We start from the raw sequence: 18,783 nt of genomic DNA on the forward strand, positions 1-18,783 counted from the left end.
CCTCTCTCAAGCGTATATGAAGTCTCTGAATCACTGCTTGCATCCAACACTGCTGTTGCAGGAGCGAAACAGGCTTCTGCTTATGCAACAGGACTTCCCCTTCCTCTTCTCCCCACTGTAATCCTCAAAACGCTGCTCCAGAGGTTTGGGGGACTCTGGGAAATATTTTGAGTGCATACAGGGGGAGAAAGTGAAGTCCACTCATGCAGTGTTGGATACAACCCACTCTAATGTCTCCTCCTGACTGCAGTACATGGGAAGATGATGTGTCAGTGGCCAGGAAAATGATAGGGCTTTTGGACTCACCTCCACATCATAGAAGGCCATGAGGACAGCAAAGCTGGTGAGGTGGTCGCACCGGCAGTGTGTGCTGGTGTCAGTGCTGGTGTCCAGGCGTGTGCAGCCTTCCTGAGACCAGTGTCCACTGCCATTGACAGGCTTCCAGAAGGCGCAAATCACCTGCAGGTCAGGCTTTGATTCCTAAGAAGAAAGTGGGAGGGAAGCATCTTGAGGTACCTGGAGGTTAGGAGCAGCGGAGTAGTATTCTTGGTAACTTGACACTACAGATATGTACATGTACACAGAATGGGAGGGAGCATAAACAGTCTGAACTTAATGCTGATAATATGGATCAATGAGATGTCAACATCTGCTCATGGGAGCTGGACAGAAGAGGACTGAGAAGAGGCCCTTCTTTTCTGGCATGTCTGCTTCCTCATGTAAAAGGGCAAGGTTGGAACAAGGAAATGGCCCGCACAGAGTATTGGCGATGGCTGGTGCTAGGGAGGGCAAAGGGGAAATGGAGAATTATGTACTCACTGCTGTCCGGTGACTGAAGTTGAAAAAGACAGGGGCCCTCAAGGCTGTAGTTTCATTGTGGCCCACAAAAGCAGAGGCCACCGTGGACAGGACCTCATAGTTGGGCTTGCCTGGCACCTGTGCACATTGTGGGGACTTCCCCACTCGCTCCCATTCTTTTCCTTCAACGTGAGCATCAGCCAGGATGGGCCCCAGCCTGTGGTAGGAGAGCAGGCCGGCCAGACCCAAAGCTGAAAAGAGAAAAGTGTTAGTCGGAACTGAAGAACTAAACAGGTGCTGGTATGATGAAAACTAAAGGCCGGTCTTTATGCGCAGCAGAATGAGGTGACACGAATCCTGAAAGGGGAGAAAAGACTCTACTGTTTTATTTAGCAGCTAGAAGGATATCAGAATTTTGAGTTGCTCTCTATGAAGATAGAGGGAAAAACACTGCAACTAGAACAGCAGGAATTGGGTTGGGGTGCAGCCTCCCACTTGCTCCATATGCTTAAAAAATGTTTTTTTACAGGGAATATTTTACAGGGGAAAACATTATGGGAGGTGGGGAGACATCCCCACCTACAATCTTGTGGTATGGTCTGTTCTTTCACCCTATTGTGCTGCATGTGTGGACTAGGCCTAAGCAATATCAACACAGGGAAAGCTCCCTCTGCTTCCCTTTAAAAACGTACGAACCGCCTTGGATCAAGCTGTGGCTAAGGAAGGGTTGCTGTAACTCATTTGCAGAGAACCTATTATGCACGCAGGAGGTCTCAGATTCAATACTTGGCATCTCCAGGTACAAAACTCTGGAAAGCTACTGCCAGTTAGTTGTCAACCAGGGATGGAGAGCCTTTTACAGCCTGAGGGCTGCATTTCTGCCTAGATAACCTAAGGGAGAATTAAGTACTCACTGGTGTGACTAGCTGGTGAGGCCAGAGGCAAAAGTGTGTGGAGCAATGAATGCAAATTTCACCTTTGTATAGTAGGCTAGTTTCTATACACACACCCCCTCCAGCCAGCCAAGGAAGAGGCATTATCAAGAGTTCAAGGGCACATTCCGGCCAGGCAAAAACAATCAGGGTACAAAACGGGACCAGTGTAGGAAAGTTTCAAAGGCTAGGCAGAGAAGCCCTGATTCCCCACTTTGGGTGCAGACAGTGCTGAGCTGGAAGGACCAATGGCCCTGAACAGTGTAAAACAGTTTCCTATGCAGGCTGAAGGTGCATCTAGTCCAGCATTTGGAATTGTAGATGGTGTGTATGAGCAAGAGAAGAGGATTAATTCCTTCTTCCTCTGTTTATGGGATCCTCAGAGCACCTGCCTGGCCACTGCTGCAAAAAGATGGCTCCTCAGAAGCCCATGCCTCTGGGGCGCTAAGAGTCTACTCTTGTTTGTGACGTGGTACGCATTCAGAGCTTCTGAACGCAGAAGCTGCATTTTGCTATCAATGGTGGACCCATTACGTAGGAAGTTCCTGAATTATGTATATGCTATGTGAAGAATGCTCCCTTTTGCCCACCCTAAATATTCTGCCAATCCTATTGGTAACCCTTATTATGAGAGAGGAAGGCCGGGGGCCTCTCCATACCATTTGTTTTTCTTAAAATAAAGCTTTTTAACAGGCCTTTCCACTCAGTTGTCTCTTTCTTTTTTGTCTCGTAAGTTGAAATGCCCCAAGCACTTCTGCTTCTCCCAACACATTCTTAGACTGGCTATTGAGGCAGCTGCTCTCAAGCTTTCACCACCTGCATCCCACACCTTGACAGCAATAGAGCTATTTGTGGAGAACTTGTGGTTCTCCAATTGCTTTTGGACTACAAGTCCCATCATCCCTGACCACAGGCCATGTTAACTAGCGCTGGTGGGGGGCTGAAACAACCTCGAGAGAGCCACAGGCTCCCCATCCCTGGCACTGGGGAAACTTTGCATTCTTTGTAAAGCAAGATACAGTCGCCTCAGGTTGACTCTCTGGCATAGGGATTTCTAAGCGCTGCATTCCATCACCCCAAGCAGATGAGGAGGACATATTAAACATATGACCTGGCAGCCCTCAAGTTAGTTTACGAGATGAAATTCAATATACAAAACAGTACCATTCAAAATAGTAACAATAAAATGAAATGGCATTGTCCTGATCTAGCTATGGAGCTCCACAGGCATACACAGGCTTGTTTGCATGTGGACATCACCTGCAGATGGTGCACACACATAAATTAGCTGTGCATTGAAATGTGGATTCCCCATCTCTATCTCCCTAGGTAAAGGTAAAGGGACCCCTGACCATTAGGTCCAGTCGTGGCCGACTCTGAGGTTGTGGCGCTCATCTCACTTTATTGGCCAGCATGACTAAGTCGCTTCTGGCGAACCAGAGCAGCGCATGGAAACGCCATTTATCTTCCCGTTGGAGTGGTACCTATTCATCTACTTGCACTTTGACATGCTTTCGAACTGCTAGGTTGGCAGGAGCTGGGACCAAGCAACGGGAGCTCACCCTGTCGTGGGGATTCGAACCGCCGACCTTCTGATTGGCAAGTCCTAGGCTCTGTGGTTTAGACCACAGCGCCACCCGCGTCCCTATCACCCTACCCCACCACAAAATACAAAGCCTGGCCGTTGAAGCTGCGTCCTCAGGGAAGCTGGCTCTTCTCCATTGCCTCTTCCCAGCTTTTCCTGTCAGCTGAAGGTCTCCTGCTGCGGGCCACAGCTGCATCTGCACTCCAGCCCCTTTGTGGTGTACATGGGGTTCCCTTACCTTCACCTTCTTTGCTTGCTGCTTCCCAGTTTAGCTTCATTTGGATAGAATCCTGCAGCAGCCATGCTGGGCTCTGGCTTTGGTTCCCAGCTGTCCTGATGTCCATGGTCAACTCTGGAGTGAATGAAAAAAAACCCAGGCCGAGTTTGACAGCCAGCAGAAAAGACAACACCCCAGGAACATGTGTCACTTTCCTCAAAAGCTACTCCACTTGCAGTCTCTCCCAGCATGGGAAAGATCTTGCATGCCACAAAGAAGAACTGGGAAAGAAGGGAAGAACGTTCCTGATGATTCCAGTGCCAGCCTTTCCCACCCTGAAAGGGTCACAGGGTGCACAGCCAAGGGAGCCAACATGGTGCCCTTCAGATGCCTTAGGGACTCCAAGAGCCATCATTCCTGGTCATTGGGTCATGCATGCTGGGGCTGATGGGAGTTGGGAGTCCCAACAACATCTGGAAGGCTACCCCGGGAGATAGGGTAAGTACACCTGCAATGAGTGGGGGAACAGGAAAATCCCAACCTCTGCCACTGAGGGAACCCTCAGGTCACATGCAAACGCTCTGCACACCAACCTGTTCCATTGCTGCTCCCGGTGCTCACAGTGTTTTTGGGTAAAGCGAATGCTAGAACTCTGAGCAGGACCTCCACGGTTTCCAACATCTCAGTGACGAAACGGTGCCCCTGCTCCTTGTTCCCACTTGGCATCAGAGCCATGAGGTCATCCAGCAGTGCCAGCAGACTCTTGAGAATGAAGATAGGATGTCATCAGCTCTCAAGGGAAAAAGCTGCCACCATTATGGTCCAGACACTCAAAACACACAGAGCAGAGATGGTCAACCCTAGTCTGATTAATCAGCTGCAAGTGCATGCAAGCACTGAGAGGGTAGATTTCGACCATGTGTTGCTTGTTCAGCACGTGGGAAAAGGGAAGGTAGTTCTGTGAATACTAAATACTAATAGGAGGTAAGAAAGTGTTCTAACCATCCTTCCATATGTAGCAAGATTTCAAATTGAAATTTTCAGTGATGGGGTGGGGTGGGGGGGATGACACCACTGGGTTATAGGCACTTTTGGCTGCCAAGTCATTACAGCAGATTGCAACAGATTTTGGATTTGCAAGTTACAGGATCGTTGAGCAGAGTTCTGTCTGAAGCCACTGAACCACTTGGCAAAGGAGGGGTAGGGCTAGGGGTGTGTGTGTGTGTGTGTGTGTGTGTGTGTGAACAGAAAGTGTGTGCATTCCTACCCTTATACATTGCATCCTCCTTTACGCTCTTGATAGAATTTTGTATCATTTATGTCATTGCTTCCCACTCTTCTTTGGGCCACTGCCTCCCTGGCTCCATAAACTCATCCTCAGTGCCCACTACCCTACAAAAAAAAACTATTCAGAATAGCGGTTTACACCAGTGTTTCCCAAACTTGGGTCTCCAGCTGTTTTTTTGTACTACAACTCCCATCATCCCTAGCTAGCAAGAGCAGTGGTCAGGGACAATGGGAACTGTAGTCCCAAAATACCTGGAGACCCAAGTTTGGGAAACACTGGTTTACACAACCCACTAAAAAAAGATAATAACACAATAAAGTTCAATACAGGAACAATTATTTGCACATTTATTCAAAATTAAATTTGAATTATTTTGTTTAATTAATTCAACAAAATTAATGAACTTGATCCACTAATACAGTGGTACCTCGGGTTAAGTACTTAATTTGTTCCAGAGGTCCGTACTTAACCTGAAACTGTTCTTAACCTGAAGCACCACTTTAGCTAATGGGGCCTCCTGCTGCTGCCGCGCCACCGGAGCACGATTTCTGTTCTCATCCTGAAGCAAAGTTCTTAACCCAAGGTAATATTTCTAGGTTAGCTGAGTCTGTAACCTGAAGTGTATGTAGCCTGAAGCGTATGTAACCCGAGGTACCACTGTACCAGCTTTTCAAAGTCTGATAGTCATTTACACCTCCAGCATATGGTCTGAGTGTTATCTCACTTGATGTTTTGCATTTCAGAAGAAATACAATTGACTAAAGTAGCAATGTTTATTTTGGCTCATGTTGTGAACAGCAATAGCTTTCTGGTAGTTAATTGTTCCAATGGTGGCTTATTGTTATCCTCTTAGCTACCAATGGAAATGCACCAAATTTTGCTGTGCGAATAGAAGTTTTGTCTACTGACTACCAGTTGAAGTTTGTCTAACCCTCTCTACCATCTTTTTAAATGCTCATAAATAAACAAAAATTGATGCAGCTGGGATTGATCTAATTCAGCCCTGTAAACCGAACTGGTCTTGCCAATATTGTGCAAACATTTGCATGAGTATGGGGAGGATGGAGGGCTCCATAAACATGTACACAGTGCAGTGGTAGGGAATGTAAACTTAAAATGTTTTTGTTTCAGTATACTTCTTTAAAGGCTGCTGCTTTTGTTAATTGCTGCTGGTGTTTAGCTGCTATTATTTAGGGTTAAGTCAGAACAATATGGCTTTAACTGGATGATGACAACGACTTATGAAGGGTTGTTTCCAGCTAAATTATACTCAAGAGAAGATCCTTTGAAATGACTGGACCTCAGTCAATCATATCCAATCATTTCAATTGGTATGCTCTGAGTAGGACTAACATTGGAGACTGCCCAAAATTTTGTACACCACTCATGTCCTAAAAGGCTGTGTATAGTTCAACAATAAATAAAGTAAAATAAATGGAAAAAACTGCTGCTGGAGAGGAGAGGGCATTAAGGCAGAACAGCCAGTGAAGAGAAGGTCACAACCAGCGTGTGTGAGGAGAAAAGCACAGCTGTGCACGTGCATGGGGGAAAACGGAATGAAATTTTGCCCTTAAAATTTAAGAAGAATCTTTAATCACTGATAGTGCTGTATTTTGGTATTATTCTGTCTGACCCATTGTTAAACATTCCCAGCACCAATGTCTCTGGCCCTCCAGTTGTTGTTGGACCCCAATGCCCATCAGTCCCAATCAACATGGCCAGTGGTCTGTGATGTGGCAGCTGATGTCAAAAGTAATGTCTGCAGGGCTCACAGGTCCTGCACCCAGAGCTAGACCACAACCATTTTGTTTAGACAACCTTTTGGTCTGGGATGTTTCACTTGCAAATATTGTTAGTGTGAAATGGAAAGTAGAACCAGGTCATTTAAAAAAACAAATATGCTTTCCCTCATTCGCTTGCTCTACAGGGGCAGGAAATGCGCATATATATATATATATATATATATATATATATATACACATATGTGTGTGTGTGTGTGTGTGTGTATTTGAGAATCACTTACTAAAATGGTCTTAAAGGCAGCTTCATGTGCGACATTTGCACGTGTTCCTGCACTGCGCAGACTTGTGCAATATGGGTACACCCTGCAGAGACTCCCCATTTGTTGCAATTACTGCTTCAGTGGGAAAACATATCCTCTCCTCATGGAAAATGTACGAAGCACCATTTTTCTTACAGGGAAGTGATGGTTGGCTAGAAAGCACTACTTGTTGGCCTCTGTTTCCACTTATTTTTAGAGCAGCACATTCTGCTAAGCCCTGCAGCTCTGACCTTTGGAGCAAAGGCAAGTGTTAAAGAAGGCAAAGGCGAAACCAGCTTGAAACATACCTGCAGCTGCTTCTTTGCGTCTGTTGCCCCTTGCATTTCCAGCAATGAATCGCAGAGATGCTTCCTTTTGGCTCTGAAGTCACAGAGGAGTGCCTGGAAAACAATCCCCACAAAACTTTAAATTGCTGCGCCTGTTTAAGCCTACGGGCCAAGCAAGGAAACAGCATTCACATCTCTTTAGTGCTGGTACACTTGATTTTTAAAATAACAAACAGCTGGCGCCAGGAGACTCTGATCCAGATCAGGATCATGGCATGAGACGTACTTTAAGTCCTTTGCCCCGGCCTCAGTCCCAGACTGAACAGACGGCCCCCACAACAGCTCTTTGCAATGGGAGGGAAGCTGCAAAGGGCTAATGCTGTGGACTGAGCAGCTGTGTCACAAATGCAAGAGGAAAGAGGCCGTAGGAAATGCAGAGAGTGAGATTCAAGGCAAACGGCTGTAATCCAGCACACAGCTACATGCGCACCTATTTAGGACAAGTGGGCACAAAGTGACAGCCAGTATTTTTTTCTGACATTTAGCAGCAATGCTCAAATTTCCCTCTAAAGTAGTTTAAACGTTCCCCCTTTCAGTAAGCTGGGGCTTTATGAGGATGCTTTCAGGGAAGCAGATGTTTTAATTCTGTGGCTACATAACTCATGGATTAATTGTTACCCCTCAGCTGAAACGTAAAGCCTTTGGATGGATTGGTAGTTTCACGGGCATTAACATGAAGGTTGGCGCTGTGGGTTAAACCACAGAGCCTAGGACTTGCCGATCAGAAGGTTGGCGGTTCGAATCCCCGCCACGGGGTGAGCTCCCGTTGCTCGGTCCCTGCTCCTGCCAACCTAGCAGTTCGAAAGCACGTCAAAGTGCAAGTAGATAAATAGGTACCACTCTGGTGGGAAGGTAAACGGCGTTTCCGTGCGCTGCTCTGGTTCGCCAGAAGCAGCTTAGTCATGCTGGCCACATGACCCGGAAGCTGTACGCTGGCTCCCTCGGCCAATAAAGCGAGATGAGCGCCGCAACCCCAGAGTCGGTCACAACTGGACCTAATGGTCAGGGGTCCCTTTACCTAATTATCTTTGTAGGAAATTCCTGGGGTTTAAATTCCACAAGCTCTTATTTTAAAAGTCATGAATATCCCCCTCTGCCCTGTCTCAATGGACAAACAGGACAGGACTGTCTATAAAAATGTAGCATCCTGAGAATCTCAGCTAAGTTTTTTTTTTTTGTAAAGTTTCTAGTCCTTAAGATGGCAGTGCAAACATGATTAAGTGTATGTGGGAAGTACCTCGAGGGAATTTCCACCATCAGTGTATGACAGCAACCAAGTTTCCAATGGTTACAGGGTGCCATGAACAACTTTTTGCCTCTTCCCATAGCTAATGTAAAGTATGCCAATTAAACACTATATCCAAATCTTCACAATTTGTATCATTTATACATGCAATATAATGCAGCTTTCCTTAGAGAATTTTGATGGATTTGGTTATTTTTTCAAATAACCAGATATATGCAGTTCTTGACACAGCAGCCAATTACCCAAGTCAATAGAAAGCCTATGCATGTAATTAATTTGGTCTTGATTTCCAAGGTCCAATGTTAGGGACTCACCTGTTCATCTGAACAGTTATCACTTGAAGGTTCCGGGCAGCTGAATTCTGGGGAAAGAAGGACAAATTATCAGAACGTATTGCCATCCCTTTCCAAAAAGCCTTTCACATTCTGCTTGCTGTTTTTGAGAGCCAGGGGCACAATACATTGTTCCTTCTACTGAGTAACCCATAATGGCTCCAGCAGCTCCTGTTTGAGTAGCAGTAGCTAAATATGTCTGCACCAAACAACAGATATGTATTAGGGCCATGCAGCAACCACAAGATTCAGCTTGTTTCTGTAGTGCTTGGAAGCAGATTGGTCTACTTCAAATCTGCTCTGTGTCATTCCAATTTAATTCAATTTTTAGGTCCGAAACTGATCTGTTAAATCCAAAGCTCTGCTTTGTCCCCATTGACTATAGTGGGGAATATAAAAATAACTATAATTTCTTTCGCTTTTCACATAAATGGATGAAATTTGCAGGAAAATGAACCCTTACACAGTGGGTTAAGCCTGCCAAATTTCAGGTAGATCCATCCAAAGGTTTTTTGTTTAGGGAACATTTAAAGGTTGCTTTTTTATTAAAGAATAAAAGTCCCTAACTTTGTTATTTTCTGCCAGAATTGGATGCAAATTGCAGGCTTAGTTGCTCCTTCTGTGGGGATGAAGCCTGTCAAATCTCGGAAATATATATGTGGTGGTTCTTCTGCAATGGCAGACTTTACTTTTGGGGGGTGGGAAAAGAGAAATTTTCTCCCCTCCTTTTTGTGGGCAAAAATGGGGACATGGAGGAGGTGCTATCCCCCAAGTCACTGTGACTATAGCACATTGGGAAAATAATTCACTGTGATTGAAAGCAACTTCTGTTTTTCAAAATGAAAGACTCTCCTTCCCACCCACCTCTCTTCCCCTCCCCTCCCCAGCTCTGGGTCTTTCCCCAGCCAGCTTGGTTTTGTTTCTCAGTAAAGAGTAAAACAACATATTGGGAGAACATTAAGAACCTACAGAGAGCCTGCTCAATGGCCCATCTAGTCCAACACCCTGTTCTCACACGATGCCTATGGGAAGCCCCAAAGCAGCAGCTGAGCAGCGCTCTGCCTTCTTCAATTCCCAGCCACTGGCATTCAGAGACATACTGCCTCCAACAGTGGAGGGAGAACGTAGCCGCCATAACTAGGAGCCTCCCATAGCCCTCTCCCCTCCATGAATTTGTCTAATGCCGCGCAGAGGACCTTAAGGTCCATGAATAACCATAGTTTAGAGGTCCCAGGTACTAAGGAAGTCAGACTATCCTCCACCAGGGCCAGGGCCTTTTCAGTGATGGCTCCGACCTGGTGGAATGCTCTGGCCCATGAGACTAGGGCCCTTCAGGATTTAAACTCCTTCCGTGGGGCCTGTAAGATAGAGCTATTCCACTTGGCCTTTAATTTGAATTCAGCCTGATCTTTTACTTCCCTTCCCTTCCTTCCCTCCCCCTCCCCTTTTATGAAGATTACCCGCTCTGAGACCCCACAGCTAATTCTCCCCTGGCCTCCTCGCTGGCCCAAGTAGGACTAATTCAGCCAGCTAGCCCTGGTGATTATCTAATGCTTATTAGATGGATTTCCCCTAAATTGATTTCTGAACTTTGAATTTTATTGTTATTCATGTTTTTATACTGTATTTTATGCTGCTTTTACAATTAAGTGTTTTAAATTTGCTGTCAGCAGCCCTGAGCCCAGTTTTTGAACTGGGAAGGGCAGGGTATAAATAAAAATGTATTATTATTATTATTATTATTATTAATGCTCTTTTAAAGCCACCCACAACTGCCTCTTGCGGGAGCAAAAGCCACGATGCTGTGTGAAGAAGTACTTCCCTTGTTCTCTCCTGAATCCTCCACCCTTGAGCAAGAAAAGGATAAAGTAAATCCACTGGTGAATGCTGTCCGTCATTTAGAAATGACCTACAGGTTCCAGCACATGTGGACGAATTCAGACTACAAGAACTCACAGCCATGGAACTTTGTTTCCATGCTTTCAAATGCTGGCCATAGCTATGGAGCAGTTAGCCCCAACTTTTTGAGGATGGGCTGGGAACTGCAACAGCACACGAAGGGAAAGATGGGAATCCTTCTTTTAGCTGAGTCCCACATGCCGGCATACCCCTTTCCCTCTGTTTCTGCTACCCCCTTCCTTCTCTTCTTCTTTCTGGCCTCCTCCTCACTCACTGGGCTGCCAGGGAACAGGACAGACAGCCCTTACCAGATGTCTGGCCTAACCATTTGCAGAGGTCTCCCCTCCCCTTCCGCTGCTCCCCATCCAGATTGGCTCCCCATTCTACCGCTCCCACTCTGCATCCTTCCCACCAGGCTCCCCTCTTCAAGGGTGGCGTGTGGCCTCCCATTGTGGTTTGCTGAGTTCCCGGCTTAGTGCTGCTGCACACACCTGGGGACGTGGGAAGAGTGCTGGCAAAAGGCATCTTTCCCCTGGGACACACCTGGCTGTCCTGCCCATACAGGCCCTACACAGCAAGGATTGGCCATTCTGGAGCCACAAGCCCCGGGAGTGCTGCTGAAACAAAGCTCCTCACCCCTGCCTGGTCTGAAGGAGCCTGAAGAAGTGGAGAGCAGAGGGTGGTTAATTGTTGTCAGTCAATCACTCAGGCTGGAAGGGGAATCTGTCAAAGCAGAGTTCCAGGGGAGTGGAAACTAGACACCCCTGTGGAGATGAGCCGTTGATGGAAGCTGTAAGGAAATAATGCACCTGGGTAGCCTAGTTAGATGTTGTCTGAACAGAAAATGATCACTGTTAACACATCTGGAATCAAATTGTCTTTGCATGCAGGGAGCCAGTGACTGAGGCAAGGAAGGCAAGGTAAGTGTTTTCAGTGTATTAAAGTAATCAATGGACCTTTTCTGCAATTCTTCCCATGCGGATTTAACTAGGAATAGTGCTACATTAAAGTAAGAACAGAAGGCAAATGTATGCATCTCCCCACCCTGCATTATCTAGACTCTAGGTCTATGTTTTTACACATTGTGGCCTTTGACAATGTCAGCCTCCCCCCCCCTTAGAACACAGCCCCCTGCCCTCTCCCCCATTTCCTAGCCTCTTCCACCAGAATTTACCTTTGCATTTTGTGATGTTTTTACCCGAAGGTCCAACATCCATATACTGGAAATATCCTGATGGGCACGTACACAGAAAGCTCCCCTCGACGTTTTCACATTTGGCACTTTCATGACAAATATTTTGTTTACATTCATCAATATCTGAAAGGGGGGGAGAGAGAGAAACAACAACATGAGAATAAGAAATCTGAAAAGGGAAACGAGAGGAAGAAGTAAGAAACAACCAAGTTGTCTCCTAGCATTCAGCAATCTGTTGAGCCAACCGGGGGTGTCTTTGGGGACAAGGCAACTAGATAGAATTGCAACTGTGCGAATTCAGTTCTACTGCAATGCATTCCGCATTATTCCGTGGCTGAAATTCAACTAAGTTTTATTAATGAACACAACTAAGTCAGGCCCATTAATTTCAATAGGTCTACTCTGAGTTAAACTTAGTTGACTATCACCCCATATAACATTTTTATGATGATTCTGTAAAACAGTGTATTTATTTAGATTTCTCACCTGACCTTCATCAGAGCATGCTGTCAGACCAGGGCACAATCACAGACTTAAAATAAAAATACAGCAACAGCAGATCCAGAACAAATAAACAATAAAATAACATTGACAGATGGAGTTAAGACTCGGGGCAGTTAAATAGGCATCTACAAAGGCTTTCTGGAAAAGATAGGTTTTCAACTTGGGTGCCAAAAAAATCTGCAGTGTAGTGCAGCCACATGAATTGCACCCAGGCTAAAGTATATGCCTTGAACCGTTCCTTTGGGTGCTAGTTCTCCATCTTGATGCTGAACTGCAAAACTATTGTGGGACAGTCTTCCAGTGTCACGTGGGTGAGAATGATACTGACAAAGGAAGGGTCCGCATTATTATTTGAGCCTGGAAGATGCTTCACACAAGGACTTCCCATTTGAATATGCCAAATCCTCTCCTGTTGATAGGATTGGAAAGTCCCTGTGTGCACAAACTTCCACATACACAATGGAAGCCTCTTGAGTACACTGGAGTCAACCCTGATGGCAGCTTCTCCTTTGAGTTTTGGCCCAGTTGGCAAAAGAAGCAAGTTTCTCATCCCTACAGCACCTCATGAACAGATGGGAATGAGGATACTGGAGAAGATAGGAAGGGGGGGGGGAAATGTCCTAGATTAAAGCCATCTATTCCCAGGTTTCCTTCAAAAAGGCTCACAGAAAGGGAGGACATGGCAATCCATCTGGGAAATATGGCCCCAGGAAGACTCTACAAACTGTGTTGACTTGACAAGAGGCAACTGCATGTGAATTATGCCATGCAGAAATCCACAGTTTACATGCACAAAAGCTTTAATCCCTGTAAAACGTGTAACAGTGCATATGACAGTGAAGGCAGATGATTGTTCTGGCATCACATAACCGATATAAGAACACAGAAATCTTACATATGGTAGGTTTGTGCACAGGTATGTTACAAACAGTCATTTGGCCTCATTGATCCTCCACATCCAAACATGCCCATTACAGAAGCTCAACTTCACATGTTTTATCAGTGAATTGTACACCAAACTTCATCCCAGGAGCTCAGATTGGCTTAGACAGCCCTCCAAGCAATCTCTGTTCCAAGCACTGGTCATGCTGAGGTCTGTTTTGCTTTAGCATCAGATGTGCTCAGATCATCCTCTGGCCCCAACATATTTAACATCACTAGCTAATTGCAACTCTGCGGTAAATGAAGAAGTGTCATTGCCCATGCATTCCTTTGGCCAGGTAAGAAAGAAATGTTGCATTCTCTCTGAGCTGTACCTCTACATATCTTTTTGTCATCTTGTATGCTCTTCGCAAATCCCGGCTTGCATTTACAAAGGTAATCCCCTTTGGTGTTGATGCAACTTCCATAAGGTCCACAGATGGAAGTGTTTTTCTGGCACTCATCAATGTCTGCAATGAGAAATCTGCTTCTAGGTGAAACACGGCAAATTGGCCCCCAACCTGAGCCATCACATTATGATAAGCAGGAAACTGCTTATGGCTGCAGAAAGGCAAGCCATTCTAGAAAATCCGCCTTGATTAAGCCATTCAAAGAAGCATGCTGTTAGCATTCACTTAGAGCAGCAATTCTCAAGTGTTGGGTTGCAAGAGCATTGTAGCTGGCATGCCAGGTTGTTAGCAGGGACAAGAGGGCTTCCCATTCAAGTAAAAAAAATGGCTAGGGTTAATAGATGTCTGCTGAGTACATCAGATTTCAACGGCAATTGCCATCTGGAACAACTCGAGGAACCTCCAGCTTAGAGGGTGAGAGAGTAACAAGTCAAGTTTTTAGGTTAGTTTCAGCCACAGAAGCTACAAGCGAGAAGGTAATGAACTGGAGGCACAGCCAGAGGATGTTGTGATGCGGATGCTGTGAAACAACGTGGCCGTCTTCCTTGCCTCACTATGCAGCAGCAATTGCTGTTTTTTGTGCCGTCCCCCACAGAGGTTCCCCACTCTTGTGTTACAGACTCAGCTGCCAGAAGTAAATTAAGAAGACTAAATTGTGACATCTCCCCAACAAGCAGATTTCAGCAGTTACCGGCTCCCCATTTAGGCTAAGGGGTGCAGGCTCCCCACTCCCAGGAGAGGAGTGTTGTGTTTGCTTGAAAGAAGCCCTCCTTCTTTTATTCCCAGATGGTACACTTAGGTTTGGTGCTAGTTGTAAAACTTGTGCACAGCCCCATGTACAGCCAGACTTGTGCCCTTGCTGTAGCTCTCAGCTCTATACGTCAAGCCCGTGTCGTGCCTGGAGCGAACATGCTGCATCTCAAGCAAGAAAGCCCTTACCCTCGCAGGCATTTCCCTTCTCGGGGACCTTCTCGAATCCATCTACACATATACAGGAGTTGTTCTTGCAGTTGGCATGGTATCCACATTCTAATTTCTTCTCAAGGCATAGATCCACATCTACGAATGCAACAAACAAGGATACACTTTGCAATCTGGCTGTTAACCGTCTCCTGCGTGCATCAAATGGCTGAAGCGTGGGAATTCCTTTGAAGGGTATGGATCCTGTGTTGCCCCTCCCCCGGATGTTGTTGGATTACACCTCCCATCATTCCTGACTGTTGGCCACACTGACTCGGGATGATGGGAGTTGGGATCCAACAGCATCTGGAGGGTCAAAGGTTTTCTGACCCGGGTTTGAGGAATCTGATTCTACGTCATAGCTGGGTCACGGGATTCCTCCAACCCAAGAGTGCTGAACACAATATTTTATCCTAGAATTGTAGAGTTGGAAGGGAACCCGGGGGCCAGCTAATCCAACTCCCTGCAATGCAGGAAACTAAACTAAAGCGTCCATTGCAGAGGTGTCTCCTTTGTAGCCTCTCACATCCTCACACAAATAATCAAGTCATGCTGAGAGCTTGGAAGTGAGCGCCCTTAGTAGGATGAAGGGTTGGCAACGTTTCTCTTAACACTGGGGCAGGAGGTTTCTGGTATGTGTGCAAGGGACTTCATATTCAACATTTCCTGTTAAAACAGGGGTCTATAATTTGGGGCTAGCTCTGCTATTCAAGCCAAAAGCTGCAGCCCCCTGTAGGGGAGCCTGTTGGCTTTGGATGCTGCTCCAAGAAGGTGTTCTGAGTGTGGCAAGATTAAATATATCACATACACATTCTATAAATATTTAAGACCAGATCATTTAAGGTGGCCAACTGGTTGCTGTAATTGCTTTTGTTTCTTCATTGTGGGCAACTGCCAGAAAAGAAAAAGCAAAGTTGTGGGGGTTGGGGTTTTTTTTTTGGTTTTTAAAAATGTATTTTACTTTAAAATCACTACAGTCATACCTTGGGTTAAATATGTCTCAGGTTGAGCGTTTTCAGGTTACGCTCCACAGGGAACCGGAAGTAACGGAATGCGCACATGCGCAGACGCTCAAAATGATGTCACACACACACGCAGACGCAGTGAATCGCGACCCGCACACGCGCAGACGCGGGCTGCATTCTACTCAGGATGCGAACGGGGCTCCGGAACGGATTCCGTTCGCATCCAGAGGTACTACTGTACTGTGATCTGGGAAGCGAGTCTAATTACCATAACACTTACCGTCCTCGTCTTCATAGGAGCTACAGGTGCCACCAACCTTTTCCTTCTGTGAGCAGTCTGTTAGGACAGAGAAGAGAACAGCAACTGGTGAGTCTCTGCCTATGCCATGCAGTCAGTTCCCATTCTTCTCACTTCCTTCCAGAGAAACAACACTTAAGCCCACCTCCCCCAAATCGGACCTCCCCTCTCCCTACTTACTACATACTTCCAAAACAACTAGTCCATCCATGCAGAGTGGGGAATTAAATATTCTGCAATCAGAATACATTATGGTAGGAGCAGCAACTCCAGAACTCTTATTTCTTTCATTTTTTTTGAGAATCCAAGCTTTCATGTGTGCCAGATTTTGCAATTTAGTTATTCTTAAGTATCTTTGTTTCCAGGAAACGATACTGTATTTTCCCGTGTATTAGATTAGGTTTTTTGACTCAACAATCATGTAAAAAAACTGGGGTCGTCCAATACACGGATAGTGGCATGGGGGGGGGGGGAGAAGTAGCAGACTGCTGGCGGGAGTGCGGCTTCCTCTGATGCCACAGTGAGTGGGAAACGATCCAGGGAGTGTTTCCTGCCCACAGCTGCGTGGGGGGGGGGGAGCTCAACAACTCTGGGCCATCTCCCCTCATTTCTTAAAATTGAGTCCCCAAAAATGGTGCGGGGGGGGTCCTTATACATGGGGGTGTCCTATAGACAGAAAAATATGGTAATCCCTAACATATCTGGAGGATGAGCCTGTAGCTTCAGGAAAACCTGAGGCAAAAAAGGCTGCTTGGAAGGCCAGGGAATTCTCATTCTGAGTTGAGACAGATCTAAAGTCATTTAGGCATGAGAGCCCCTAATACATTTATGAGTTACATTCAACCAACCATTATTCAGAGCAAACCCACTGAAATGAATAGCCATGACTAACTTAGGTCAATTAATTTCAATGGGTCTACTCTAAGTAAAAGTTAGTAATATACAAACATGTTTTTAAAAGGCAAATTTCTAGCCTTCATGTTTGCACATTAGCAAAGATTTCTACAGTGGTCCTAGGTGAGAAATCATTGGCCAACACTGCATTAAGCAAATCTGTGCAACAATATTGAATATTTAAATATATTAGACTAGTACCTAAGCATTTGCTGTTTCACTTGTAAGGAAGTTTATCTATAATATAAAGGATATAGGAACACAGAAAGCTGCCTTACATTTATATAGTCATAAAATATTTGTATACTGCTATTTATATTTTTAAAACTATCAAGCTGGTTTACAACCAACTTAGAAATATAAATAAAAAACATTTAAAATTGGAGATCAACTAACTATCATGGATATATTTTTTAATTGCCTGCAAAAACCTGATAGCAAAAACTTTTCCAGCAGACAATTAAAGATTAAAACAGAAGGTGCCTTTTTATTTCCCTTTGGAGGTGGGTTGTACCTTCGTAGTTTTGGCCTTCCAGGTTGTGATGCTTTATGGTTTACATTTTTTTTTTCTTTGTTATGATTGCACTTCTTTTGGTTAATAATTCAATAATAATAATAATTTTAAAAACCAGAAGGTGCCTGCAGAACATTCCACATGATTGGGCAGATGACATTAAGGGTTCAGTTTCTTGTTGCTGTCAGATGAGCCTTCTCAACAATGCTCCTGCAGATTATCTCCATGATCAAGCTGGGCTATAGGGTTTAGGCAGTCTGTAAAGTACCCTGGACCTAAGTTGTTCAGGGCTTTGCAAATACAAGAACCTTGAACCTGGCTCCATAGTAAATGTGCAGCCAGGGCATGTGTCAGTCATGTGCCCCCAGTCTGGCCATCTCATTCTGCATCAGCAATAACTTTCAAACCAGGCCCAAGGGCTGCCCCACACAGAGTGCACTGCAGTAATCCAGCCTAAAGGTTATCAGTGCATGCACTGCAATGGCCAGGCTATCCTTGTCCAGGAACAGGCGTGGCTTGGTAAACCAGGTGGTGCTGGTAAAAAGTACTCCTAGCCACAGAGGACACATGGGCCTCTAGTGACAAGAGATGTATCCAGGGGTGCCCCCAGGATGTGCACTTGCTCCTTCAAGGGGAAGTGATTCCATCCAGAACGAATAACTTGCTTATCTCCGGGACATGGAAACCACCGACCCACAGGATGGATGGATGGATGGAAAGACATTTCTTCAAAATGCAGCCACAGTGCTATGCATAACCCCATGAGCTGACCCCTAGGATGTTCTCCTTGTCTTGGCTATCACCGCTTTGTGGATTGCTTGCTGCACCCAGCCATACGGCAACTCTTTCTTTTGGTGTCCTCAGCACACGCTGCACTCCTCCGCAAACAAACAACATGGTCAAGCGGTGGTTTTAAACTGGCCCTCTATTGCTTCTCTGAAGGCTTTTTAATCCAGAGAGAACTCACCTTCTGGTGCTTCTTGCTGGGCGGCACATCTAGACTGAATCAGGATTATGAAGAGCCCTGAAAGACAGAGAGCCCCAGTTACCATTAATATATACCTTGCTATTGCTCTGGAGAGCTCAAGGCAACACACATGGTTCTCTTTCCCACCTTTCTTTATCCACATAACTACTTTGGGAGATAGGTGAGGCAGGTCCATGACTAAGAGAGAATTGGAACCTGTATCTCCCCAGTCCTAGTCTAACCCTCTTACACCACACTGGCTCTACTCACCTGCAAGTCCCAGCCTTCTCAGAACTCATGGGACAGGTCATTCGGTCCCACCAGGAAGTAAAAGCTTTGTGGGTCTCACAAACACCTCCATGGGTATTTAATGGAGGGCAAGGCGATCAGTGGCTACTAGCCACAATGGCTATGGCTATGTTCTACCTTCACAGTTGGAGGCAGGGTGCCTCTGAAGGCCTGTACAGCAG

At 45.7% G+C, this 18,783-nt stretch overlaps 1 protein-coding gene across 2 annotated transcripts in view; it reads right to left on the reverse strand.

Annotated features, from left to right (window-relative positions):
• Positions 1-18,783, reverse strand: part of ADGRE5 (adhesion G protein-coupled receptor E5) — a 46,668-nt gene that overhangs the window by 8,560 nt on the left and 19,325 nt on the right. The window contains exons 2-12 of one of the 2 annotated variants that reach the window (XM_081851167.1): positions 18,314-18,370; positions 15,921-15,977; positions 14,655-14,774; positions 13,641-13,775; positions 11,860-12,003; positions 8,769-8,815; positions 7,170-7,262; positions 4,126-4,294; positions 3,554-3,667; positions 820-1,049; positions 307-480 (exon numbers count right to left, since the gene is read on the reverse strand). In XM_081851167.1, the coding sequence (XP_081707293.1) occupies positions 307-480; positions 820-1,049; positions 3,554-3,667; positions 4,126-4,294; positions 7,170-7,262; positions 8,769-8,815; positions 11,860-12,003; positions 13,641-13,775; positions 14,655-14,774; positions 15,921-15,977; positions 18,314-18,370 (1,340 nt within the window). The remainder of the gene's footprint in view (positions 1-306; positions 481-819; positions 1,050-3,553; positions 3,668-4,125; positions 4,295-7,169; positions 7,263-8,768; positions 8,816-11,859; positions 12,004-13,640; positions 13,776-14,654; positions 14,775-15,920; positions 15,978-18,313; positions 18,371-18,783) is intronic. The other variant, XM_081851168.1, reaches the window with a different exon arrangement.

The sequence above is a fragment of the Podarcis erhardii genome, assembly GCF_964252035.2.
Source record: "Podarcis erhardii genome assembly, chromosome: 2".
In the NCBI taxonomy this organism is placed as follows: Eukaryota; Metazoa; Chordata; class Lepidosauria; order Squamata; family Lacertidae; genus Podarcis; species Podarcis erhardii.